The sequence below is a fragment of the Sphaerodactylus townsendi genome, linkage group LG15 (assembly GCF_021028975.2).
Source record: "Sphaerodactylus townsendi isolate TG3544 linkage group LG15, MPM_Stown_v2.3, whole genome shotgun sequence".
In the NCBI taxonomy this organism is placed as follows: domain Eukaryota; kingdom Metazoa; phylum Chordata; class Lepidosauria; order Squamata; family Sphaerodactylidae; genus Sphaerodactylus; species Sphaerodactylus townsendi.
In genome coordinates this window covers 21869227-21894224 of record NC_059439.1, presented here as the reverse complement: position 1 = coordinate 21894224, position 24998 = coordinate 21869227, and the positions used below count along the sequence as shown (strand labels likewise).

Below are 24998 nucleotides of genomic sequence, written 5' to 3'. Positions count from 1 at the left end.
CTATTCGATCTGAACTGCTGTTATGATTCTTAGCCACGCGGCCAATTTTGGATCGCAATCCAGCTGTTCTAGCTCACAAGAATTTAATAGTTTCCCCTCACTCCTTACCTTGTTTGGATATTTAAAAAAAAATTCCCCCGAGGCTCAAATAGTACAGCTCCATTAATAGTGGGCAAACATGCTATGTATTTAAAATAGAAAAATAGTAACAACCAAATAGAAATTCAGCAGCAAGGAAGTCTTGAGCATATTTGCATAAAAATAATTCTTGTTTAGAGTAAGTCCCTAGGAATATATCTGAGTAAGATTCTAAGAAGAATGGCTTCTTTACTCTTTAAAATGTGCTTAGGATCACAGCCTGTCTTCAAGATATCCAAAACCTTGTCCAAGGGTTGCCAGATCCTTTTACCACCTTCTGTCTTGTTTCGGTAACAGCCGCTTGATGGGTGCTCATTAGCAGGTGGTAATGCTAGTCTCCAGACTGTGAAAATTTCACCTACTAATTCCTGCATGCCAAGATGCTGTGAACAGCAAAGGAACATGCCCCCCCCTCTCAACTGAGTGGAAAGCTACCAACCAAATGTATAGCAAGGAGTTCCTCCTGCCCCGTGGAAGTTTCTGCCACTTGTTTTAACTCGTACTTTTTGGATTCACCAGTGTACAAATAGGTTATTGAAGTTTTATCCAACTTAGCGAGCACAACTCATATTGGAATCTCAGCATACAGAGAGAAGGGGCTTAGACCTTTTCTACTAGGGTAGCCAACACCAGGTTGGGAAATGTCTGTAGATTTGGGAATGGAGACTGGGAAGGGCATAATTTGTGGAGAGACCAGCAGGATATAATGTCATAGAACCCACCCCCATCCCGCAAAGCAGCCATTTTCTCGTAAGAACTGATCGCTGTAGTCTGGAGATAAGTTGCAATTCTGGGAAACCTCGATTTCCTCCCACCACCACCACCAAAGGATGGCAAATTTATTATCCACAAACTATTTTCCTAATCTGAAATGGCCTCATTAGGGATTACACAGACACCCCCCCGCCCCCGCCCAGGACATTGCAATAAAGTAGGAAGGTATGAGTCCTCTCTGTGGGAGGGTGAAAAGGGTGTAGTTCTGACTAAGCAGGTGCACACAAAAAAATCAGTTTTTAAAAAAATAGAGTTCTATTAGACATGACATTTTTCAGTATTTCTGAAAAAAAGTCACATCTCCATTGCAGTATGGGTTGTTTTGGCCTTTTTGTGGGAATTTTCCACAAATTCGGCTCCATTGTACGCTCTGGGGAATAATTCCAGGACTTTGGGAGTTGTTGTTTTTTTAATTTTACTTTAAGGTGGAGGCACCAAATTTGCAGCACAGCTGCTGGTGTCTCTCCTTGCAAGGACCTCCAAGTTTGGTAAAGATTGGGTCTTGGGCTCCATCTTTACTGGCCCCTGAATGGAAGAAAAGTGGGGGTCAATAAAATTGGACCCCTGGCCCAATCTTTACCAAACTTGGGAGTTCTTGTAAGGACAGTCACCAACAGCTATGCTGTAAATTTGGTGCCTTTATTTTAAACAACAGCCTCCCATACCATCAGATCCAGAAAGATTCCCCATAAACTATAATGGGTCAGGGGGATTTTAAAACTCCCATTGAAACCTATAGGGAATCACAAAAAGCTGGAAGGGAGACCTGATTTGTTTAGTGTGTGTTTTTTTAATTGAAAAATGTTCAGCTACTGTTAAGGGTAGAACAAAAAAACCAGCTGAAAAAAAAAACTGAAAAATACCAGAAAGGTACGCAACTTCATTGCTAAGTATGCAATGTAACTTCATTATTACTTACATATGCTAAAATGGGTGGATTCCACTCAACACATGCAATTCACACTTGCTAATTGCACCCTTTACACTTGTTAACCAATGCAAATGGTTCTTTCTTCCACCCTGGCATTCCAGAGGTATATATACTCCACTTGCTTTACTACCATCAGATCCTCTGAAGATGCCAGACACACATGCAGGCAAAACGTCAGGAATGCTATTGGAACAAGGTCATACAGCCCAGAAACCCCACAACACTCCAGTGATTCCGGCCGTGAAAGCCTTCGATAATACATACCAGAAAGGTGTATGAAAGGGTTTTTTTCAGTTCAGCAGAGCCAAGTGCACAGCCCTTGTTCTGATCAATTTGGAGGAGGTTATTGTGAGGTCAGTATTGATTCCTGGGCCCAAACTGCCTAAACAAATACTGCTCATGGACTAACATTCCATTCTTGGACAAGGTATTCAAGCAGAAAGGGGATACAGCAGCAGGGAATCTGGGAAAATTTCAAGCCCTAGATCAGTGGTTCTCAACCTTCCTAATGCCGCAACCCTTTAATACAGTTCCTCATGTTGTGATGACCCCCAACCCTAACATTTATCCATTTTACAGATGGAGAACACTGATGCAGAGAGTCTTAGGCGACCCCTGTGAAAGGGTGGTTCGACCCCCAAAGGGGTCCTGACCCACAGGTTGAGAACCACTGCCCTAGATCATTTTCACCAGGAAGCGAAGGGGTCTTCTGGACCCCCGGTAGCTTTTGATACCATAGTGCACTTTTGGATAGAATGGCTGGCTTGGGAGTGAGGGGGACTCTTACTTAACATGCTCATTCCAGAAGGTGGAATGCCTGGCATTAAACAGACATAGGGTAATTTTAATACAACTGGGATTTGCATTGTTGTGCTTTTCAATTTTAACAGCTGCTGCCCTCGGCCCTTAGGAGTGGGTGAGATACAAATGAAGCAAATAAACTTGAAGGAAATGCCTGACTTGGAATTAACAATCCACGGGCCCTTTTTCCTCCTCGGGCTACCAGTTCTTTCCAGAGACACTGATATCCATTAGGCCACAGAGGTAACACATTTCTCCCACTTCTCCATCTCAAACTGTATCTAATTCACCAAGCCACAGCAGAACCTTCAGTTTAGTTCAGGCTGATTAACTCCATCCAAACGTGGAATGTGTGACAGTCCAGTAGGCCTGTTTGTTGATCCATTGGTAGCTGAGGTCATTGTTGAGCTTTTCAAGCAGCCATTGAGTGATCTGGATTAAGTATCACCCTAACAGCTGTCCAGGCCTGGGGTTGAGAGATGATGTCGTTCAAGGGGATGACTGGAGCTCTGTTCCCAATGTTGTAATCATGTCTAATGGCATTTGCCTAATCACATATGAAAAGGCCATATAGGGAAGCAAGGCCCCGAAGCGATTGAGAGGTTCACATCGTAATAACTGGCACAGACTTCGGGAAGTTCTCGCGAGCAACCGTTGCCGAACTGAATGGGAGAAGGTAGCTATCTTGCTTTCCTCCAAATCAATTCCTGGAATTTCTGCCATTGAAATTCTTGTTGAATTAACCCCAGTTTCACGAAAGGAAAAAAATCCAGGGAGTTTTGTGAAACATGGGTATTCTCAGAGGTGGGCTCCAACCAGTTCTCACCACTTCTGTAGAAGTGGTTACTAATTTTTTCTGAGTGCTGAGAAGGAGTTACTAAAGCAACCTCCCTGCCCAATAGGGACTGGAGGTGCATGTGTGCCACTGTTTGAATCCCACCACCATCGGAACCTGTTATTAAAATTTTTGGATCCCACCACTGGGTATTCTCATTAGGGTACTGAATCCTTCTGTTACTAGAGGAGGAGGTGGGATCCTTCTGTTACTAGAATCCTTCTGTTACTAGAGGAGAGAGACTAGAGCAGTGTCTCTCCAATCTTTGTGATGTAGGTAAGTATTTTATAAAGAGGCCATCCCCAGAAATTGGTGGGAACTTTGCAGGAAGGACTATTACAGTGGTTCTCAACCTTCCTAATGCCGCAACCCTTTAATACAGTTCCTCATGTTGTGGTGACCCCCAACCCTAACATTTATCCATTTTACAGACGGAGAACACTGATGCAGAGAGTCTTAGGCGACCCCTGCGAAAGGGTCGTTCGACCCCCAAAGGGGTCCCAACCCCCAGGTTGAGAACCACTGGACTATAAGGAGACAGGCTGCCATTTTGTGCGCTGTGACATCACTTCTGGGAAATATTAGAAATGACATCATATCATTCTAGCAATCACTGGAAAATGTGGTAAAATGATATAATTTCCAGCAAGTCCTAGAGAGGCAGGATGTCATTTCCAGGCTTTCCTTGGTTGGAAGTGATGTCAAACAGTGCACAACTCTGGCAGGGGTTTTATTATTTTACTTTTTAATTATTTTTCAACAAACCTTCTCAGTGGGAAGTCCCCCTTGCTACCCTCAGAGCTACTTTCAGTGCCAGTGTCCAGTCTTGGAACATGCGTAAGGCGCAAAGTGTCTTTTGCTCACAACTGAGTAGCCATGTGCTATACATTTCAGAGTGTGGCTCTATGCTCACTAGTTTAAATGACTGCAGGTACAGTATATCTGCAGCCCACCCACCTCCTACTCAGACAGCAGAGGTATGGAGGAGATGTGCCTCTTCCTGTGACACCACTCCTTGGGGGTCTCTCTGCTGCAGATGAAACATCTCCAGAAGGTGACCTCTGCTGCAGATGGAACATCGCTGCAGTCTTATTTGCATCCTGGCTTGGAGGAAATCAACATTGTCAGCCAGTGGCTGGCACCCAGTAGGAGATATGAGCAGGGACATGGAAGGGTGCTGGCATTGCACATAGTGTGACATAATTTTCAAGGAAAACTAGAAATGATGTCATGTACTCCTGGAAACACCAGGAAACTCTGTGGTAAAACTGTGGTTGTACCACTGCGATTCCTAGAACAGCCCCACATTATTCCCAGGTTTTTCCCCCCCCAAAAGATTACATCACACAGCATGCAATTCTGGTAAGTGGCATCATCAATGAAAAGTCTATAGTTTTACTATAGTGTTTCCAGTAATTCCTAGAAAGGTATAGCACAACTTCAGGGTTTTCCCTTTCTGTCCAGTTTGAGCTTGGAATGCCTGAAAATATGGGTAAAGAGCTCATTTAAAGAGAAAGTTGCCTAGGATAAAGAAGACAAAACCAGTCTTTATATCGTGCAGAAATTTGGCTATCAATCTAATACTTTAAATACAAAAGAAAAGCAATATAAAGATTAAAACAGGGTAGCCCTCTTGGATGTACCCTTATTGTCTGGACCTGGTCTTGTTCACGTCACACCACAGTTACCATGGCAGAACACCATTTTCTGGGCATTACAGAGTGTTTTCCTACTCTCCTGCTGTTAATAAATCACCAGGCCAAAGCTAACCACTCTCACTGTTGTGGCTGTGTGGCCCTGGTACCACAGTCACACAGCCCGAAAAACACACAACAACGAGTTGAATTCGGCCGTAAAAGCCTTTGACAATACACTACCCATTCTCCTTCACTTATCTCTCCAGCATTTGGGAATCCCCCCCCCCTCTGCAAGCAGATGGGGGCAGAGGATGAGCAGCCAAGCAGCTCCCTTCAGGATCCTTTTTTCAACTGCCAGGTCTTGAGTGCAGCCAGCTGCTGCTGGTGCCGACTGACAGGGCTTCTTGTGGTCTGAGGTCATCTCTTTTGAGCTCATTGCTCCGGAATCTTCTGGTATCGCTCCCAAGCTACTGGCATTCGCAGTCACAACACACAGTGATGATGGAAACAGTCACCTCCTAGACTCCAAAGCGTCCCAACGTGGGAGGCCTGGTCTTCTTGTTGTACCTTCTTGTTGAAGAGGCACCAAATGCTTGATGCTGAGGAGCCCCTCGGTTACAATTATTGAAAAAACACCACAGCAATCTTTCTAGACTGCCCATCTTCAGGGGAAAATGGATGCAGGGATTCCAAAGTGATATACAACTAAAGACAGCAGAAAAGAGACACCAGAATCCAGTAGCGTAGAGTGAGAGCAGCAGTGGCGTAGGAGGTTAAGAGCTCGTGTATCTAATCTGGAGGAACCGGGTTTGATTCCCAGCTCTGCCGCCTGAGCTGTGGAGGCTTATCTGGGGAATTCAGATTAGCCTGTACACTCCCGCACATGCCAGCTGGGTGACCTTGGGCTAGTCACAGCATCTCGGAACTCTCTCAGCCCCACCTACCTCACAGGGCGTTTGTTGTGAGAAGGGAAGGGCAAGGAGATTGTAAGCCCCTTTGAGTCTCCTGCAGGAGAGAAAGGGGGGATATAAATCCAAACTCTTCTTCTCTTCTTCTTCTTTTCAGGAGAGGCAATGTTATCAGCTTAATGCTTCAGACCAGGGGTCTTCAAACTATGGCCCTCCAGATGTTCATGGACTACAATTTCCATCAGCCCCTGCCAGCATGGCCAAGTGGTAGGGCTCATGGGAATTGTAGTCTATGAACATCTGGAGGGCCATAGTTTGAAGACCCCTGCTTCAGACAATAGATGATTATTCCTCAGGTTATAACTTGGAGCTGTCCACCTGGGAGTGCTAGAAAACCAGCCTGGTGTAGTGGTTAAGAGCAGGTGGGCTCCAATCTGGAGAATCAGTTTTGATTCCCTGCTCCTCCACATGAATGGCAGACTTATCTGGTGAACCAGTTTTGTTTCCTCACTCCTCCATTTGAAGCCTGCTGGGTGACCTGCGTCTTTCAGAACTGTCAGCCCCTTGGTCTTTCAGAACTCTCAGGGAAGGGAAGAAGTTTGAAGGCACTTTGAGATTCCTTTGGCTGTAGACAAGTGGGGTATAATTCCAAAACTCTTCTCTTCTCTTCTTGCACCATTCAGCAGCCTGGCAGGGGGAAATATGGAGAAGTAGGCATCACATCGATACTGCAAGACCACTTCTGTTACAAACCCAGAAGTGATATCTGTCATAAACCCACCCTGGGTCTGTGCATGTTTACATGCATGTAACTTGTTCATGTGCATGTAAAGTGTGTTCCCCTTCTTCATACCAAGACTCCAAGTTAAGTCCAGGCTCCAACATTACTAGTTACTTGAGGAACACTAATATAGGCTGCCTCTGGACATGCATAAGGGCCAGAGGTTTTTAATTACATCAGCATTTCCCCTGTGCATGTGTACTCCGTGTGAGTAACTGGTTGAGGCTCCTGAGAGGAGAAGAAGAGTCTGGATTTATACCCCACTTTTCTTTCCTGTAAGAACACCCAAAGAGGCTTACAAACTCCTTTCCCTTCCTCTCACCACAACAGACACCTTGTGAGAGAGGCGAGGCTGAGAGAGTTTCCAACAGAGACTAGCCCAAGATTGTGCAGCAGGAATGTAGGAGTGGAGAAACAGTCAAAGGTCACCCAGCAGGAACATAGGAGTGGGGAAACAAATCTGATTCACCAAATAAGAGTCTGCCATTCATGTGGAGGAGAGGGGAATCAAATCTGGTTCTCTGGATTAGAGTCCACCTGCTCTAAACTACTATATCATGCTGGCTCTTCAAGGATTAACTGAGGCCAGGAAAGCAAGCCTTATTGTTATTCTCCATGTTTCTCTACCCTTTTAGCTAATGAACTTTTATATAACGCAACTCATAAGTATCTGGGTCTTTATGGGTATCTGCTAAACTCTGCTAATTATGAATATTTGCCCAAATCCTGTAAGGGAGGAAGGTAGAGTATGACATTTGTTAAAAACTAATTTTGTCAGTTCATTCAGGGACAATTGGAAACCCTTGATAAAACACCTAGATAAAACAGGGAAAATAAACTGATGACTAGTGGTTTTGAAGGTCAAGGCCTGTTAAAACAAAATCCAGTAGAGAAAAGTGAGATCTTTAAAATCAATAACGATGTTAAAGATATGATGTTTAATGGTCAAGTGCTGAAAGTTTAGAGTTTAAGGGTTAATATTCATTGCAGAAAAAACTTGAAATTTCTATGAAATAAGTACTTTATAACTTGGTCCCCTTTTGCCTTTGTATATGTTTTGGATTTTTATTTTAAAGTACAAGTAAAAAACTGAATTAAATTTTTTTTGTCTACAGCAGGGGTCTGCAACCTGCGGCTCTCCAGATGTTCATGGACTACAATTCCCATCAGCCCCTGCCAGCATGGCCAATTGGGTTAGAGTCTACAGCTTGCAAGCAAAAGATGACCAATCTTGCTTCCATTTCACCTAGGTCACTTCTGCACATGCAAAATAATGCACTTTCAATCCACTTCCAGTGCACTGTGCGAAATAGCAAAATCCACTTGCAAACAATTGTTAAAGTGCATTGAAAGACGATTGAGAGTGCATTATTCTGCATGTGCGAAAATGCCCGTAGTATTGCTCAATTGTTGGTGCAGCAGGCAGAACTGCTCGTTCAGTATTTAAAGTACCCTTAAGTACTGGAAGTGCTGTGAGCTGACCCTCTAATCTGAAGAATATAACAATCATCGAATGTCTTTTAAGAGCACAACAATTGCTGTGTTGGGTGTGACCCAGAGTCCCGCTCAGCATTCTAACTCACCTCCTGCCGATCTCATTGATAAGGATTCTACACTGCTTTACACCAGAAGATGGCAGTAGGTGCCTTCCTATGTAATTCAACTCTCCTGTTTCTAGGATTAACCTTCAAATATTTCTTCAGGTTGAACAGTCAGCTTTAAACAGTTAACATGATGGATTACGTTGAAAGAAGAAGAAGAAGAGGAAGAAGAGGAAGAAGAGGAGAAGGAAGAAGAAGAAGAGGAGGAGGAAGAAGAAGACGAAGAAGAGGAGGAAGAAGAAGAGGAAGAGGAGGAAGAAGAAGAAGAGGAAGAGGAGGAGGAGGAAGGAGGAGGAAGGAGGAGGAGGAGAAGGAGAAGAAGAGGAGGAGGAGGAGTTTTTGAGATTTATATCCCTGCTTTCTCTCCTGTAGGAGACTCAAAGGGGCTTACAATCTCCTTGCCTTTCCCCCCTCACAACAAACACCCTGTGAGGTAGGTGGGGCTGAGAGAGCTCCGAGAAGCTGTGACTAGCCCAAGGTCACCCAGCTGGCGTGTGTGGGAGCGCACAGGCTAATCTGAATTCCCCAGATAAGCCTCCACAGCTCAGGCGGCAGAGCTGGGAATCAAACCCGGTTCCTCCAGATTAGATACACGAGCTCTTAACCTCCTACGCCACTGCTGCTCCCTTGTTGTGCTGCCTTACAGCCTTTATAGGGTTGCCAGTCTTTAGGTGGCTCCTGGAAATCATCAGGGATTATCACTGATTGTCAGTCTAGAGAGAACACAGACTGTGAAAATGGTGCGGAGGGAAAGCATTACATACACCCCTTCCACATCACAGTCTTATTCTGAATAGACTGCTTCTGATGAAGGAAAATGTGTCGAAGGGCTGATCTTCCAGTATGTCATCCAGGTTCTTCGTAATCCTATAGGCTGGCCAATGCCTAGACAAGTCTCTCTAAAAACTGCTCTCTTCCTCTCCATGGGGCCTCCTAAAACTATTCCGCAGACTATGCCAAAAAGCAAGCTGAGCAGCTGGCTCCTCGGGCCAGTTCAAGTAAGTCTTCTTCTTCACCAGCTTGGCCAAGCGATGGGAAGCTGAAAGGCGGTACCTGGAGATGCGCTCCAAGAATATGAGGATCAGTGTATCCTCTCTCCCAGCTAAGAGTCTGTATGTAGCCAGACTCATCTCTAGAGAGCACCAGTGGCTGCACAGGGAATGTCTACTGATCACGCAGATGGTCTTTCGACTATTGTAAAGGCTGTCCATTATATTGTCCACAGTGGCCTTGCCCACCATGAAGTCCCTGCTGTGCAGGCAGAGTTTTAGGGCAGGTGATCCTTTCTGCTCCAGGTTGGGCACCAGATACTGTAGCACCCATTCCTGGTCCTGGCTGCAGTAGGACACGAAGGCATCGTATCCGTACCTCGTCCCCTTGCGTATCTCGCCACGCAGCCTCCGCCACCAACCGCGCAGCAAGTAAATGAGGAAGAGGAGCTCTGTGCCCCAAGTAGCATGAACCAAGGGGACTGACAGAAGAGACAAGACCAGACAGAAAGTGACGAGGAAGAGGATGAAGTCTATCTTGAGGCTGCAGTTCTGCTCAACAAAGGGCAAGAACTGGTGAATTTTCTTCACCGTAGTCAGCTCCTGACATTGGACTGAAGAACGCATGGATACATGCAGGTCTTTCAACCCTACTGCCCAACTAACCAACCAAGCATTGGAGCAGTCGCACCCAAAAGTGATGCTCTGCAGGTACAAATACCGGAGCTGCATCAGTTCATTCTGAAAGCCACTGTCCAATCGAAGCAGTAATTCATTTTCTAGAAGAAGCAAACGCAGATTCTTCATATCTCGGAATAGAACGGCTGAAATGTATTGCAGACCTGAAGAATACAAGGACATCACCTCCAGCTTAGCGAGGTTCCGGAAGAGGTACTGAGCATCATCTTGGGAAACGTCATTCAACGTAATGCCAGCATTGACCATCACCAGGATCCTTAGGTTTGGTAAATGAGACAAGTTAAATCCTTTCCAGAGGCACATCCTGCAGTCAAAGTTTTCTAGCAGAGGAAAATGATGCAAAAAAGGCCTTGAGCTGTTACAGGAAACCGTGACTCTATGAAGGCCTGTCAAAGAGATTCCCTTCATTTGAGGGAAAAGGGGGTATTTGCATGAATCCACCTCAAGCTGATGGCAGCTTAACGTTAGTCTCTCCAGAGTGGAGAAAACCTTGATGCTTCCTCCCCAGAACCTAGTTCGAGATTTGCATGCAATTTGTAACACTTTAAGGTCTAAAACTGAAAATTCCACATCCAAGTCTCCCGTTGGAGAACCAAAACTGAGTTCTCTCAGCATGTTCCGATGCAGGAAAAAGTCTTTCCTTAGCACCTCAATGGGATTGTCGTTCAGGTCTAAGGAGGCGAGTTTGGATAGGTTGGAAAATACCTCTTTTTCTAGATACTTAATGTGGTTTCTGTTCAGATTTAGAACCGTGAGGTTGTTGAGTCCAGAGAAGGCCAAAGGGTCAATTTTTTTAATTCCGCAAGAGTTGAGTGAAAGCTTCTCCAAATATGTCAGACAGTCGAAGGCATCGGCTGGGAGACTGGTGATATTGTTTTTAGAGAAATCCAGTGTCTGTAGTCTGGAGGCAAAGTTCATGCTCTTATAAACTGTTGGGCACAGAGCCCAGTGGAGCTTATTTACCGAAAGATCCAACTGCCGCAGCTGGGGGAGTTTAGATAGAAGCAAAATATCTACATTCTCCATTTTGTTGTCTTGAAGCACCAAACTCTTCAAAGAGCAACACGCATGAAGTTCTTCACCATCAAAACTTCTGTAGTGATTCCGGGAGAGTTTCAAAGAGCGGAGGGAGAAACGGGAAGCTAGAGCACAGACCAATGAAGTTTTGTTCTCTTTTACTGGATCTGTATTATCCAAAGAGAGGGAGTCAAGTTCTTCTATTTCTAAGTTCAGAAGGTCACTGAGAGTCAGAGGGAAATGGATGAGTTTCAGGGACTTTAGAGGACTTCTTTGGCCTTCAGGGCTTGCTTCCTCATTCCGACAGGCTATGGCAGGCTGAGTTGTATAATTATGATGCCTCGCAGAAAAAGGACCTAAGTTTCTACAGGTTTTTACAGTCACTTGAGATACTGACCTCAATGACGGAAAGATGTCGAGCCACACAGAAAGTTGAACTTGAGAACAGACAGAGAATGTAAGTGATCGCAAGGTGCTAGGAAGCATTATTGCCCTTCGTTTAGTGAGGCAGATATTGCCAAGGTACAACGTCTGCAGTGAATGCATGGATAGCAATATATCAGGTAGGCTGGTGATGTTGATACATTGCGATGCTGGAGCTCCGTGCATTATCGCAAGGTGTTGCAGTGTCCTTAGACCCTGGAAAGCCCCGGGTGAGATCACAAAAGGGGCCAATGGGATGCTCAGATAGCGCAGGTCTGGAAAAGCTTGAAAAGCCCATTCCCTCAAGACTTTAATCCTCCCAAACAAACACAGTGCTTGGACTCCTCTGGGGATGTCAATGATATCTTCTGGCAGGGCAGTCACTCGATTGCAACCGACCACCAGGGAGGTGTTGACAGGAGGGTTGCAGAAGAAGAAAAACTTTTTAACATATTTATGCAGCGGGCCTTCAATTTGCCGGCAATGTGTGCTCATCAAGGCAAGGTGTACAGGTAGCCCCAGCCAAAATAGCATGATGAGAGACAGCATGGTTCGTGTATGTTGCTTCATTCTTTGCTCCGTAGCTCAAAAGTCTGGATCATCTCTTACTGGATTACCTACCAAAGGAAAACAAACACAGTGAAGGATTGTGGTCTTATGTAGCGGTCTAGTGGCGGTAGAAAGTGCTGACAGGTTACAGCCAGTGGTGGGATCCAAAAATTTTAGTAACAGGTTCCCATGGTGGTGGGATTGAAGCAGTGGCGTAGCGCCAATGGGGCTGGGCGGGGCACGACGGGGGCGTGGGCGGGCATTTGGGGTGGGGCATTGCTGGGCGGGGCTGTGGCAAGGATGCAGCCGCTGCGCAAGTCCTTGGGTGGGAAACGAATGCACGCAGGCGCAGGCTGCCACGCACCTCCTGCTAGACTACTTCAAGTTCTGCATGCTCCTGCTGAGGAGCGGAGGAGGGGCGTAACTAAGGCAAAAATCACGTGGCAAAATCACCCATTAGTAACCCCCTCTCGGCACACACAAATAATTAGTAACCTACTCTCGGGAACCTGTGAGAACCTGCTGGATCCCACCTCTGGTTACAGCTGAATTACATTGGTCCCTTAGGGTTTTCAAGGCAAGAGAACACTCGGAGGTGGTTTGCCGTTCTGCCTCTGCGTGAGCTGAGAGAGTTCTGAAAGAATTGTGACTGGCCCAAGGTCACTTCATGTGGAGGAGTGGGGAATCAAAGAAGCCACGGTATCCAAAACTGCTCTGAGAGACTTCCAGAGCCTCTTGGTTTTAGGATTTCAGACGGATCTTTTAAAGGGACAAACCAAAGTTGATAGATGAAAGGAGCTATCTACATTTTTTCCCTTTAAATAGCAGGTGGGTGGAGGTTCATTTTGGATCAGGACCACCTTTATAGGGGAGTAGTTCAGTCTTTCCCTCTGCACTGTCTGAATGGTGGCCTACAAGTACATTCTATGGTTTAAAAAATCATTACAAACTCTATTCAGAAAGCTTGCTACATGGCATCTGTTTTGCCTATCCCCCAGGGGGCACTGCAGTCTGCAATGTCTTTCCACAGACCACTCACCCATCGTTATGATGGGCATATCTCTAGCCCATTTCCTCTCCCTATACAGTATGGTATTTTTTATCTTTGAAACTATAAATGGTTCAGAAGAAAAAGAGTTTTGAATTTATACCCCACCTTTCTCTCCTGTCAGGAGTCTCAAAGGGACTTGCAAACTCCTTCCCTTCCTCTCCCCAAAACAGACATCTTGTCAGGTAGGTGGGGCTGAGAGAGTTCTGAGAGAACTACGAGACGAAGGTCACCCAGCAGGCTACATGTGAAGAAGCAGGGAAACAAATCCAGTTCATCAGATTAGAGTTTGCCGCTCATGTAGAAGTGTTGGGGACCAAACCCGGTTTTCCAGATTAGAGTTCATCTGTCCTTAACCACTACACCACACTCTCAGAAACTGAACATGCTCAGAACTATCTCCACTACTGAAATCACTCTGCCTAGCTCCATGTTCCATTCTTGTTTGAGTGATATTGGTTGAGACCAAAGCCTACAGCCGCATACCTGGTTCTCTCCCTACCCCATTTCATTCTCAGGACTATGTAAAGTAGTCATGGCTATGTGGGACCAACCGGCCCAAGGTCATTCTGCAAGTTTCATCAGTAAGGAGTCAAGCATTTTCACAAAATAGACACATGGTTTTAAACACCCAAATATTTGTCCTGATCCTCAAAGAATAGGTCTAGTAATTTCTGGGGGGAAATCAAGCAGTAGTGAAAGGGTGGAAGATTATCTTCTTCTTTTTCTTAAGCAGGCAAGACTTTTATAGGGCTGTCAGCTCCAGTTTTGGAAATCCCTGGAGATTTGGGGAGGGGAATGATACTCTTGAAGGACAGAGATGAGGGAGCTCAGCCGGGATGTTATCTCTATGGTATACCAGATTTGTCCTCGGAAGCTGCCATTTTCTGTCTGTAGTTCTAAATCCAGGCCCATTTTAAAATTGGTAACCTAGGCCCCTTCTGCACACGCAAAATAATGCATTTTCGAACCACTTTCACAACTGTTTGCAAGTGGATTTTGCTATTCCGCATAGCTTCAAAGAGCACTGAAAGCAGTTTGAAAGTGCATTATTCTGCATGTGAGGAATGAGCCATAGATTAATGTATTTCAAATGTCTTTATTCAGATTTCTAGCTCTGATCCTTGCCCAAGGTCTACAGCCCCCAATATCATTCTGTACAAGTGTACATTCCTTCCTCTGTCCAGCTCTAATCGGAGAGGGGTATCAGGGCTTCAAGTAGGCCTGCTAGCCTTGGTCTGGCACCCAGCAGGAGTTTACCAAATGGTGGGTGCTCCTGCTATTGGTGGCACAGTGACATCACTTCCAGCACAACCCAGAAGTGATGTCATCGTATACAGAATGTCAGGGCCTTACATCACATAGACAGTCTATCAACGCCCCTTCCCATTCCCCTCTGAATTTTCCCCCATTTCCCAACTGAGCAGCAAGTGTCCACGGTAAGGTTGCCACCTGGAAGATGGCATCTCTGCTCCAGAACTACAACCTTCTGAGGCCTTGGTAACCTGTGCAAGATGCCACTGAGAGAGAGAGAGAGAATTTTGGGGATTGGATCCAACTACCAATTCTTCTAGTGGAAAAAGAAAGAGGGGTCCCCTTTGACCACCCAAAAAGACTACATTGGGGATCGTGAGATGTGTGATGAGGGCTGTAGCAGGGGAGAAAATTCAGCAAGATCAATTTTAAAAACTCGCTGGACCCTTTTCTGTGTTTGGGTTAGGCTCAGTGTGGTTGTATGGGGGTGTTTTCATCCCTTTCTCCTCATTTTTATGTTTATACAACCTGATCTTGCCATTTTTACTTAAATACTATGATCCACGGCTCTTTGTTTTCCACCCTTTCTGCTCTGGAGGGTTTGCTCCCAACAAAAAATTAGAAAGTTATAGGTCCACAGTTTCAGGTTCTTACCTGTAGGGTAGGAAGAGAGGTCCACATGGATAGGTGGGTTTTTTTCCTCCAAGAAGCAGGTATTGTTCAAACAAATGTTTCTTGCATTCACTCAGGTTCCTTTGTGCTTCTTATCACCAAAGCCAACTCTTTGAAGATGAGTTGAAGAGAACCCTCGAAAAGACTTTGACTTCAGCTTTCAAAATCAATGTTGGGCTGTAGAACCAAAAGGGGGGGGGAAAGCTGGAACCTAAATCGAGGGCAAATAACCATTCAGGTGAAGAAATCAGAATAAGTGGAAATCAATATCCTGCAAGGCAGAGAATGGCAGGTGTTCTCTTGTGCTGTCGATAGAGGAATAAACAAAGCCAGAGAATAGCAGGGCAGGCAAGTCTTGGACAATCTGCCGTAGAGGTGGTGAGATAGCGATGGTCAAAGCCAAGACTCAACTGCCTTTCATTCAATAGGCTGAGCAAAATTCAGTTGGGGATAGTGTTGTGGGTGAGTGACCTATCTTAAAGTCTATCAGCAAACATGAAAGAGGATGTGGTGAGTGAAGAGGAAATGCAACAAGCCTTCTCCTATCAAAATATGCTGTTGCTGTGCCAATGGCTGCTTTTAAAAACTTTGGAAGAAGATCAGCTCAGAGAAGAGCTGATCAGCTGAAGAGAAGATCCAGGTATGTCATTCCTCTATCCCAGGGGTGTCAAGAGGTACTGTTAAATGTCTTTCCCTTTAATCAGACCCTGCTGTGTTATGCGACACCTGTGTTGTGCCACACCTGGATCTGCAGACATCAGCAGGAGGTGATGCTAACTGCCCCTCTATGAAAGGCTTTGCCACCTGCTGTCTGTCTGCAATTCACACTGGTTTAAAAGGCATACAAGGTGGGCAGTATGTTCTTTCCCCTGATCTGTTGACAACCCGCTCTCATTGTTCCTCAATGAGATGAAATTTTTGTGGTCTGCTACTTGAACACTGTGTTAATGGTTACATTTAATTTCTGAATCAGACATTTCCTGAGGAGGAACGTCTTTAACCTGCAGATGGTCTTATTGCTTAGTGAATTGCTCTTTGCATCCATTCTTTATTTTATTTGTCTCCTTGATCTGCTGTAAGCTAGAGAATGGAACTGAATCACAGAAAACATTACTCAAGGCCACAACAAGAAAAAAACACACTCACAGGTGGCTGTTGATTTTGCCTGTTTTCTAGTGGCAGAAGGCCCAGAGCAGATGATCACAAGTAATGGCAGAAAGTTGGTGGAGAGACAGTACTGAAGGCCATTGCTTTCACATCCTGCACGTGAGCTCCCAAAGGCACCTGGTGGGCCACTGCAAGTAGCAGAGTGCTGAACTAGAGGGACTCTGGTCTGATCCAGCAGGCTAGGTCTTATGTTCTTATGATATGAGGGTCCAAGGCCATGCAGGGCTTTGTGCAAGTAAATTGTCGCTCCTCGTGAATATTTTCTCTATGTAATGAAAGAGGTCAGTCCATCCCTATTTCCCATTCCCAGGAGAGAGTTCTGAATGAACTGTGACTAGCCCAAGGTCACCTAATAGGCTTCATGTGTAGGAGTGGGGAAACAAATCTGGTTCACTAGATAAGAGTCTGTCATTCAAGTGGAGGAGTGGAGAATCAAACCTGCCCTTAACCACCAAACTGTGCAGGCGGGGTAGAACTGATGTGCTGTCACAGAACACACAGCACTGAGGGGGCTCAGAGTCATGGCTGTGCTGACAATTGTTTAGCAATGAATAATTCAAGAGATACCCAGTGTGTGGAAGGGTTCAGAGTAATGTCCATCAATCCAAGAATCAAAAGCCAGGCATGTACACAGCAACAAGGAGAAGCTAAGAATCAAGGTCAGGAAGCTGGTCCATAGTCAGACAGGGTCTAGAGACAATGTGGAGGATGCCTATTAAGTTTTTGGAGAAACCAGCCGCTGAGTGTGCCCCCCCCCCCCAGGTTAGGGGTCCTCAATATCAGTGGGACCCATTATCGGGATTTATGGGTCCTTAATACCATCAGGACCCACTACCCCGCCCTCCTCCTCCTAGGAGGATTAGGTTCAGGTGGGACACCATCTTGGGATATAATAACTGCTGTTTTTATTATAATTATGGATGTTTATGATGATTTTATGTGATTTTATGCTGTACACTGCCCAGAGCCCTTCGGGAATGGGGCGGTATATCAAAATAAATGAATGAATGAATGAATGAATGAATGAATGAATGAATGAATGAATGAATGAATGAATGAATGAATGAATGAATGAATGAATGAATTTTGAGCAATGGTGATGCTCCTGTTGTAGAAATAAATGCATAGGTCATTGGGTCTGGACAATGTCTGATTACTTGTCTTCTCTCAAGCAGATTGGAATGAATCCTTCTCATAAATTCCTCCTCTGGGACCAAACAATGATGATCTTCATCCTCTTCCGTTCATGTCTGGAACTGCCTTTATCCATGGCAGTGCTCACTGGCAAATGTCAGGTTACAGAGGGATGGCTTAAGCCCCACACAGCAGAACCTCTTTCTCTGTGTCCCTCTGCTCTAGATACTGGTCTGGTTGTGCTTTGCAGCAATATCACCTCCCTGCCGGCTGACCTAGCACCTGTTCCTGAGCAGGTGAATACCCTCTGTCTATCAGGAAACATTAATGTCTTGTATAAAGGAGTGTTCCTGACTTTTCCAGAACTTCGTTACTTGAGTATCACCATGAACGTGTCAGTCATCTCACCTATGGCTTTCCTGGGCCTGGACAAACTGCAACATCTGTCAATCCACCACATAGATGTGGGCTGCTCCAACGTCTCCCTCCCCGCTGAGGTCTTCCAACCGCTACACCAGCTGCAGATGTTGGACATGAAGGGTGTCTGTCTAGCAGGACAGAAAGGGGTGGCATTTCCTAGTCAACTGCAGTCATTCTCCGTTTCCAGCTGCTCTTTGGAACATTTTTCGGAACTATTCAGTATCTTCCCGTCGTTGAGGTCTGTGCCTCAGGTGACAGTGAATAATTGTAAGATGGAGGGGATGCCTTATTCTTTATCTTCAAAGCAACATCGTAACCGTCCAATCCTTGCTGTCTCCTCCTCTTGGCCACAGGAGGACAGAATGAATCCTGAAGCTCAAAAGGGAGATCTTCTTCAGTCCCTCAGTTTGAGCCAGTCCCCTCTGGCTTTGAGTGAGCTCTTGGCCTTGGAAATAGAAGCACTGGACTCCCTCTCGCTAGACAGGACCAACCCACCAAATGAGACCCAGGCTTACTCCTTCTGTGTTCTTGCCACCCGTTTCTCCCTCCGTTCACTGACGTTCTCCCATAATTATTACAAAAGCTTCATTGGTGAAAAGCTTTCAGACTGCCATTCTTTAAAGAATTTAGGGCTAGAAGGGAACGAATTGGAGAATGTGGATTCTTTCCTTCTATATAAACTACCACAACTGCTGTTCCTGGATCTTTCTGAAAACCATCTGCATTGGGATCTTTGTCCGGCAGGGTATAAGACAATTAATTTCTCCTCCAGCCTGCAGGTCCTGGATTTCTCTGGTAACAATGGCAGTACACTCCCGGCCTCTGCTTTCTCCTGCCTGCCGTATTTACAAGAACTGTCATTCAACAGGTGTGGCCTTGAGAAGATTGATCCATTGGCCTTCTCCGGATTCAACAGTCTCAAGGTTTTGAATCTTAGAGAGAATCATATTAACTACCTGCCTCTTGACTCGTTTTCTAATCTGCCTCTCTTGACTACGTTGGACCTGCGTGACAACAACGTTGAACGGTTTGCAAGAAGAGTCTTTCAGAACTTGACTTTTTTAAGAGACCTTCAAATAGGTTCATATGATACATTACCTGAAATCTATTTGTCAGTGCCTAACGTAACAACATTTGGAGTGGAGACATACCTCCTAATTTCATTCCATAGCATGGTCACCACTGCCTTTGCTTCAGTGCAGAACATGTCTTTAAGTGGGTGCTATAACTTCCTAAAAGCCGAGAAAAACTTATTCTTTCCCAGTGTACAGATGCTCCATTGGGAGCCTGCTCTTCATGAGTGTCAGTCCTCTCAGCCTTTCCATCAACATTTCCCCCTGCTTGAGAAGTTCATTTATAAGCACCATATCGATGGTGGTCTTTTTTCATCAAAAAATTTCAACCTGTCACACCTGTCCAGGTTGCGAATACTCGAGGTGCACAATCTCCCTGAAGATAATTATTCTCCAGAGGAGGCTCAGTACTACTTCATGGACTTGCCATCCTTGGAAGTCCTAAAGGTGGTGAATTCCAACCTCAGGTACATCTCAGCCGCGTTCTTCCACAGGAAGAACAACCTCAGGAATTTGGTGTTGGAGAAGGAGAACTTCCTTGCTCTTGACAGTGACATTCAATATCAGATAGAGGTCCACACTCTTCCCCACTACTTGCACTTTTCAAATGTCACCTTCAGGTGTGACTGCTCTAGTGCCTGGATCATTGGCTGGGCAACCAACATGAAAGGGATTTATGTCTCAGGACTGGAGCAAGCGGACTGCTTGGATGTAACATGGTGGAGGCATAACAGACAAAAGTTTGTGGCCTTTGTAGAACAGAACTGCAGTGAGAATGCTGGATTCCTCCTCTTTATAGCTACTTTCTCATTCCTGTTCTTCTTCATCTCACTCCCCCTTCTGAATGCCACTTGTGGCTCAGACTTCCTGTTTCTGGTCTACATGCTGAGGGCTTGGTGGAAGGGTTTACTGGATCGCAACAAGGACCGGAGATTTGAGTTTGATGCTTTTGTGTCTTACAGCAGCCAAGACCAGGAGTGGGTATTACAGCACCTTGTACCCAACCTGGAGCAGAATGGACCACCTTTCCTGAACCTCTGTCTGCACAATCGAGACTTTGTGGTAGGTAAGGCCGTGGTGGACAATATCATAGAGAGCCTCTATAGTAGCCGCAAGACCATCTGTGTGATCAGCCACAACGCCCTGGGCAGTCACTGGTGCTCTCTGGAGCTAAGCCTGGCCACATACCGGCTCATGGCTGAACAAGAAGACACACTGATCCTGTTGTTCGTGGAACATGTTTCAAGAAATCAGCTCACAGCATATCACCGTTTGGCCAAGATGGTGAAGAGGAACACCTACCTAGATTGGCCTAAGGAGCCTGCTGCCCAGGCAGCTTTTTGGGATAAAATGAGGGGCATTCTGGGTCAGCACCAGGCAAACGGGCATGAGGCGATGTAAGGAAGTGAAATGGAAGTTTTGGTGGAACTTCTGTGGTAGACGTTAAGTTAATCCAGTCACACAAATAGGGCTTAAGCCTGTGTAAGTCTTATTAATATGTACATGTTAGAGATTTATGCCATAAAATGTTTAGCATTGACTAAGTATACATATTTTCTGCCCATAATGCTATTTAAGTGTAAGTTGGGCAGGCAGTGGAATGGTGTTTCACTTCTGTTGAACCGCTGAGGGCTCTCAAACGACACATTGCTAATAGGGGCTATTTTTGCCAGCTGTAGAGCAAGTTTTTCTTAGCTCTCACCTCCCCAGATATTGGGGACCTTAAATTGAAGGGGTGGACTGGAAGGGTCTGTATTTTAGAACCACTAGTTTTTTTTTGGGGGGGGGGGAGATCCAGATTCAGTAGTGTGAGTGAGCCATTGAGCTCTTGGAAACAGCCTCCCACTTATCTTTGGCTCATTCTGCACAAGCAGAATAATGCACTTTCAAACTGCTTTCAGTGCTCTTTGAAGCTGTGCAGAATGGCCATTCCGCACAGCTTCAAAGAGCACTGAAAGCAGTTTGAAAGTGCATTATTCTGCATGTGCGGAATGAGCCTTTGTTTTTCTTCTTATGAGTCTTCCTTTTGTTTTCTTTTTTATCTTTTCCTTTAAAATATATTATTATTGCTATTATTGCTTTTAATGTTAACTTTCTTTACTTGTAATCTTTTGTTGATAAAATATTTTTTAAAGTGTAAATTGGGAAGATTATGAAGGTCATAACCTCAAATAATCCATTTCCATACTTGAAATTGTATACCCAAGTAAACGAAGGTAGCTAATTTTGAGGCCCATGCTGTGAGTTTCAAAATTAAGATTTTAATGGATGCATTTGTGCATACCCATTTAAATGAGAATGCCTCTTGCCCCCTCCCCATTTATTTTCAGCTCATGTAACTTTTATGCCTCCACCCCCACAATGGTATGTCATGTACAAATGCTGAGATCCAGTCAACATGGCGTAAAGTGGTTGAGGGTTGATTGGAAGGCAGAATGGGTACAGACAACATTAAAAAATGATCTAAAACTTAGGCTGATTCTGCATGGGCCAAACACAGCAGTGTGAAAATGGTATGAAAATGGTGTAAACCCTTTTACACCGTTTTAAACCCTGTTAAACTGTTTTCACACCATTTTCACACCACTGTTTTTGGTCTATGCGGAATCTGCAACAGTTTCTGAATACAGCTTCATGTTACCTTCATTGCTGTTGCGAATGTAGATGATCTGGTGAAGAAATGGAATGTTTACATGGCAGTTTTGCAACACTTCCCTTGTTTCCGCTTTCACTCCACAGCCACAGTTCTCCACCCCCCTTGCTTTCTGCTTCAGTAAAACTCAAGGCACCAAACTTTGGAGCCATAACTTTGGAAGCAGCCTCTTCCTCAGTTTCCTTTAGAAACTGTGGCCCCTTCTGCACACGCAAAATAATGCATTTTCAAACCACTTTCACAACTATTTGCAAGTGGATTTTGCCATTCCGCACAGCTTCACTGAAAGCAGTTTGTATCCTGCACTGAAAGCAGTTTGAAAGTGCATTATTCTGCATGTGCAGAATGAGCCTGTGTTTAAATTCTACGAGAGGTGTTTTGGTCCAAGTCTGCATGAAATAGTGTTGCCAGCTCCAGGTTGGGAAATACCAGGCGATTTTGGGGATGGAACCTTAGGAGGGCGGGGCTTAAGGGGGAGAGGAGGTTCAATGGGGTGCAATGCCATGGAGTTCATCTTTCAAAGCAGCCTTTTCCATCAAGTGAACTGATCTCTGTCTCCTGAAGATCAGCTGTAATAGTGGGTGATCTCCAGGTACCGTCTGGAGGTTGGCGACCCTAACCTGAAAGCTTGATTGTATTGTGTCAAATCCTGTTCCCACAAATAGCAACCAGCATGCAGTTGTTTGGTAATGAAAGACAGGAAGAAAATCACTTCACACAGACTCAAAAAGAACTTTATTATTATTTTCATCACATGTCCCAGAGCTAGGATCCAGTCAGTAGCGGGTTCCGATTTAGCTTTATTCAGTCCCACGATCCTAGCATTTTTTGCAGTAGTGCATCATGTAATGGCAACATGTCCAGAGTGTATGATCACATTGTTCAGAGTTCAGTGCTGAGTTAATGACAGGGTTTCCTGCTCACTTTTCTGTATGCAGGATTTTGGTAGCAAATCCTAAATGTAAAGTATAGTCCTTAGCAGCCTTACATACCGGTAGTAGTAAACACCACTGGATACAGTGGAACTCACCTCCAGAGCAGACATGCATAGCTCTCTATCAATAGTCATGTAGCTCCCTTATATAGGCTAATTCCGCATGGGCCAAAAACAGCGGTGTGAAAACGGTGTGAAAACAATATAAACCCTTTTACACCATTTTAAACCCTTTTACACCATTTTCACACCGTTTTCACACTGCTGTTTTTGGCCCATGCGGAATCAGCCATAGATAACAAATATATCACCCTTCTGAAGAAGGATACAAAAGGATACACTCTTCTGAAGAAGGATCCACACCCACACATCTATTAGTTATGGGAGCTAAATGGAACTTCCAAGGTAGAGGCAGTATACTCTAAAGGTAGAGGCAGTATACTCTAGGGCCCTTTCCCCACTTATTGTTTGCTGCGCGCTACTGTCCCCAAATAGCACGTGGTCCAGCAGCGCTCCCCACGCAGTCCGAAAGGCAGCCGGCTAACGGCGAGTCCGCCCTGACTCTGTGCTCTTCCGTAATGTCCTCAGCGCACGCATTTCTGACGCTTTCTGGAAGAAAACGGGTAATTCTTTTGACTGTTTCAGCGCAGAGCGCGCTGGGATACAACCCTTCATGGAAATCCTCGCTTGAGAGTAGCGCGCGGTCGCGAAACTGTAAGTGGGGAAAGGCCCCAGGTATACTGGTATACTGGAACTTCTAGGTATACTGGAACCTCCAAGGTAGAGGCAGTATACTCAAGGTAGAGGCAGTATACTCTAAAGATCAGTTGCTTGGGAGCAGAAAATTGTTATTTCCTTCAGGGCTTATATGTAAGTTTACCAAAGACATCTACCTGGCTGCTTGCAGGATTTAAAAAAACCTGCTGGACCAGATGGATTCCTGCTCTCGTTCAGCAGGGCTCCCCTTACATTGTTATGGTTGCCCATGTCTCCATTACAGTTCTCAGGGTTTTTGTTTCTTAATGCACACTGCTCTATGTGCAGCACATTTTGCGAGTCCTAGAAACACTTTTGTCACACAACTGCTTTTCATATTCACAAACAGAATTGCATTTTCACCCGTCTCCTTTGCTCCAGCCGCTTGTTCAATTTGTAACGTTTTGCCTCTAGCATAATCTGGCCAAATTGAATTTAGTTTGCAGCCCATTCTATTCTCCACTGCAGACTATAGGCTATGTATTGGGACTTTACATACAAGCCCTTTTTTTTTTTTGTACTGAACACCCACTCTGGCAAAGATCTCAAAAGTACTGTTGAAGGCTTTCACAATCTGAATCAACTGGTTGTAGTGGGTTTTCAGGACTGTGTGGCTGTGGTCTGGTAGTTTTTCTCCTAACATTTCATCCCTAGTGCATGCCAGCCATAGATGTGGGCAAAATGGTAGGAGCAAAAATGACCAGACCACGGCCACATAGCCCAGAAAACCCACAACAGCCAGCTCTCAAAATCTGGCTCGCTGTTGGGTGATGCAGATGATTTTTGTGATATTTTGGCTGGTTCTAATAGAATGCATTACCCAACCATTTATTTACAGTGCTGACAGGCTTCTTGGAGGATAGATTTAGATGCTGTTGATTGTGCCAAATGTAAGTATTTTGATGACAATAATAGCAAATGAAAGGCGCGCTAGGACTGGCGAATACAACACAGTTTCTCTAAAAAACTTTGTTAAAATTAAGGGAAGTGAAGTAAATACTATTTATGGTGATCAATACTAAATATATATACACATACAAGCTAATATAAAAAAACCACGGTACTTATCATGTAATCAATGCTTATCACGCTCAGTCCATTCATAAGTGCGAAAACTTTTTCTGAATGACGTGCGCAAACGGGAGTAGCTGAATGGAGGAGTTTGCTGTGGCCGGTGCAGTTTGTACCACCAGATCTAATACACTCCAGCTTAGCCACTGCGAAGAAGCTTGCCTACTCCTTTCCTTTCGTCAGGATTTAGTTCCATCTACCAGCGACTCTTCGCATCGGCTTCCATTCAGCTACTCCCGTTTGCACACGTCATTCAGAAAAAGTTTTCGCACTTATGAATGGACTGAGCGTGATAAGCATTGATTACATGATAAGTACCGTGGTTTTTTTATATTAGCTTGTATGTGTATATATATTTAGTATTGATCACCATAAATAGTATTTACTTCACTTCCTTGAGTTTTTTGGCAAGTTTTTGTTTGGGGGAGAGGCTCCCTGACTTGTGTTTAGTATTTTAGTATTTTGATGACTCCACAAACAAACAAAACAATTAAATGACATACACATTAACATGTCCACCAGGATGTTCTTTTGCCCCCCAGTGAAATACATAGTATCATTAGGAAAATACTTTTCGATCTGGAGCACATGTCCCTAATTAGCAAAGCAGAAAAAGTTTTGCTGCCCTCTTTTTCTCGGGATTCCTTTCAGCCCTTTTGTAACAGCTAAGTATTTATATTGATTAGTTGAACTCAAATTCTGGCGTGCATTAACTCTCACAAGATGCACTGTT

At 44.8% G+C, this 24998-nt stretch overlaps 2 protein-coding genes across 2 annotated transcripts; one reads left to right on the top strand and one right to left on the bottom strand.

Moving 5' to 3' along the window:
- Window positions 1-9305: 9305 nt before the first annotated feature.
- Window positions 9306-12083, bottom strand: LOC125444056 (toll-like receptor 12). The gene has a single exon (XM_048516494.1). The coding sequence runs from the start codon at window positions 12081-12083 to the stop codon at window positions 9306-9308; it is 2778 nt and encodes a 925-aa protein (XP_048372451.1).
- A 5286-nt stretch (window positions 12084-17369) lies between these two features.
- LOC125444055 (toll-like receptor 12) lies at window positions 17370-20252 on the top strand. Its single transcript, XM_048516493.1, has one exon. The coding sequence runs from the start codon at window positions 17370-17372 to the stop codon at window positions 20250-20252; it is 2883 nt and encodes a 960-aa protein (XP_048372450.1).
- The last annotated feature ends 4746 nt before the right edge of the window (window positions 20253-24998 follow it).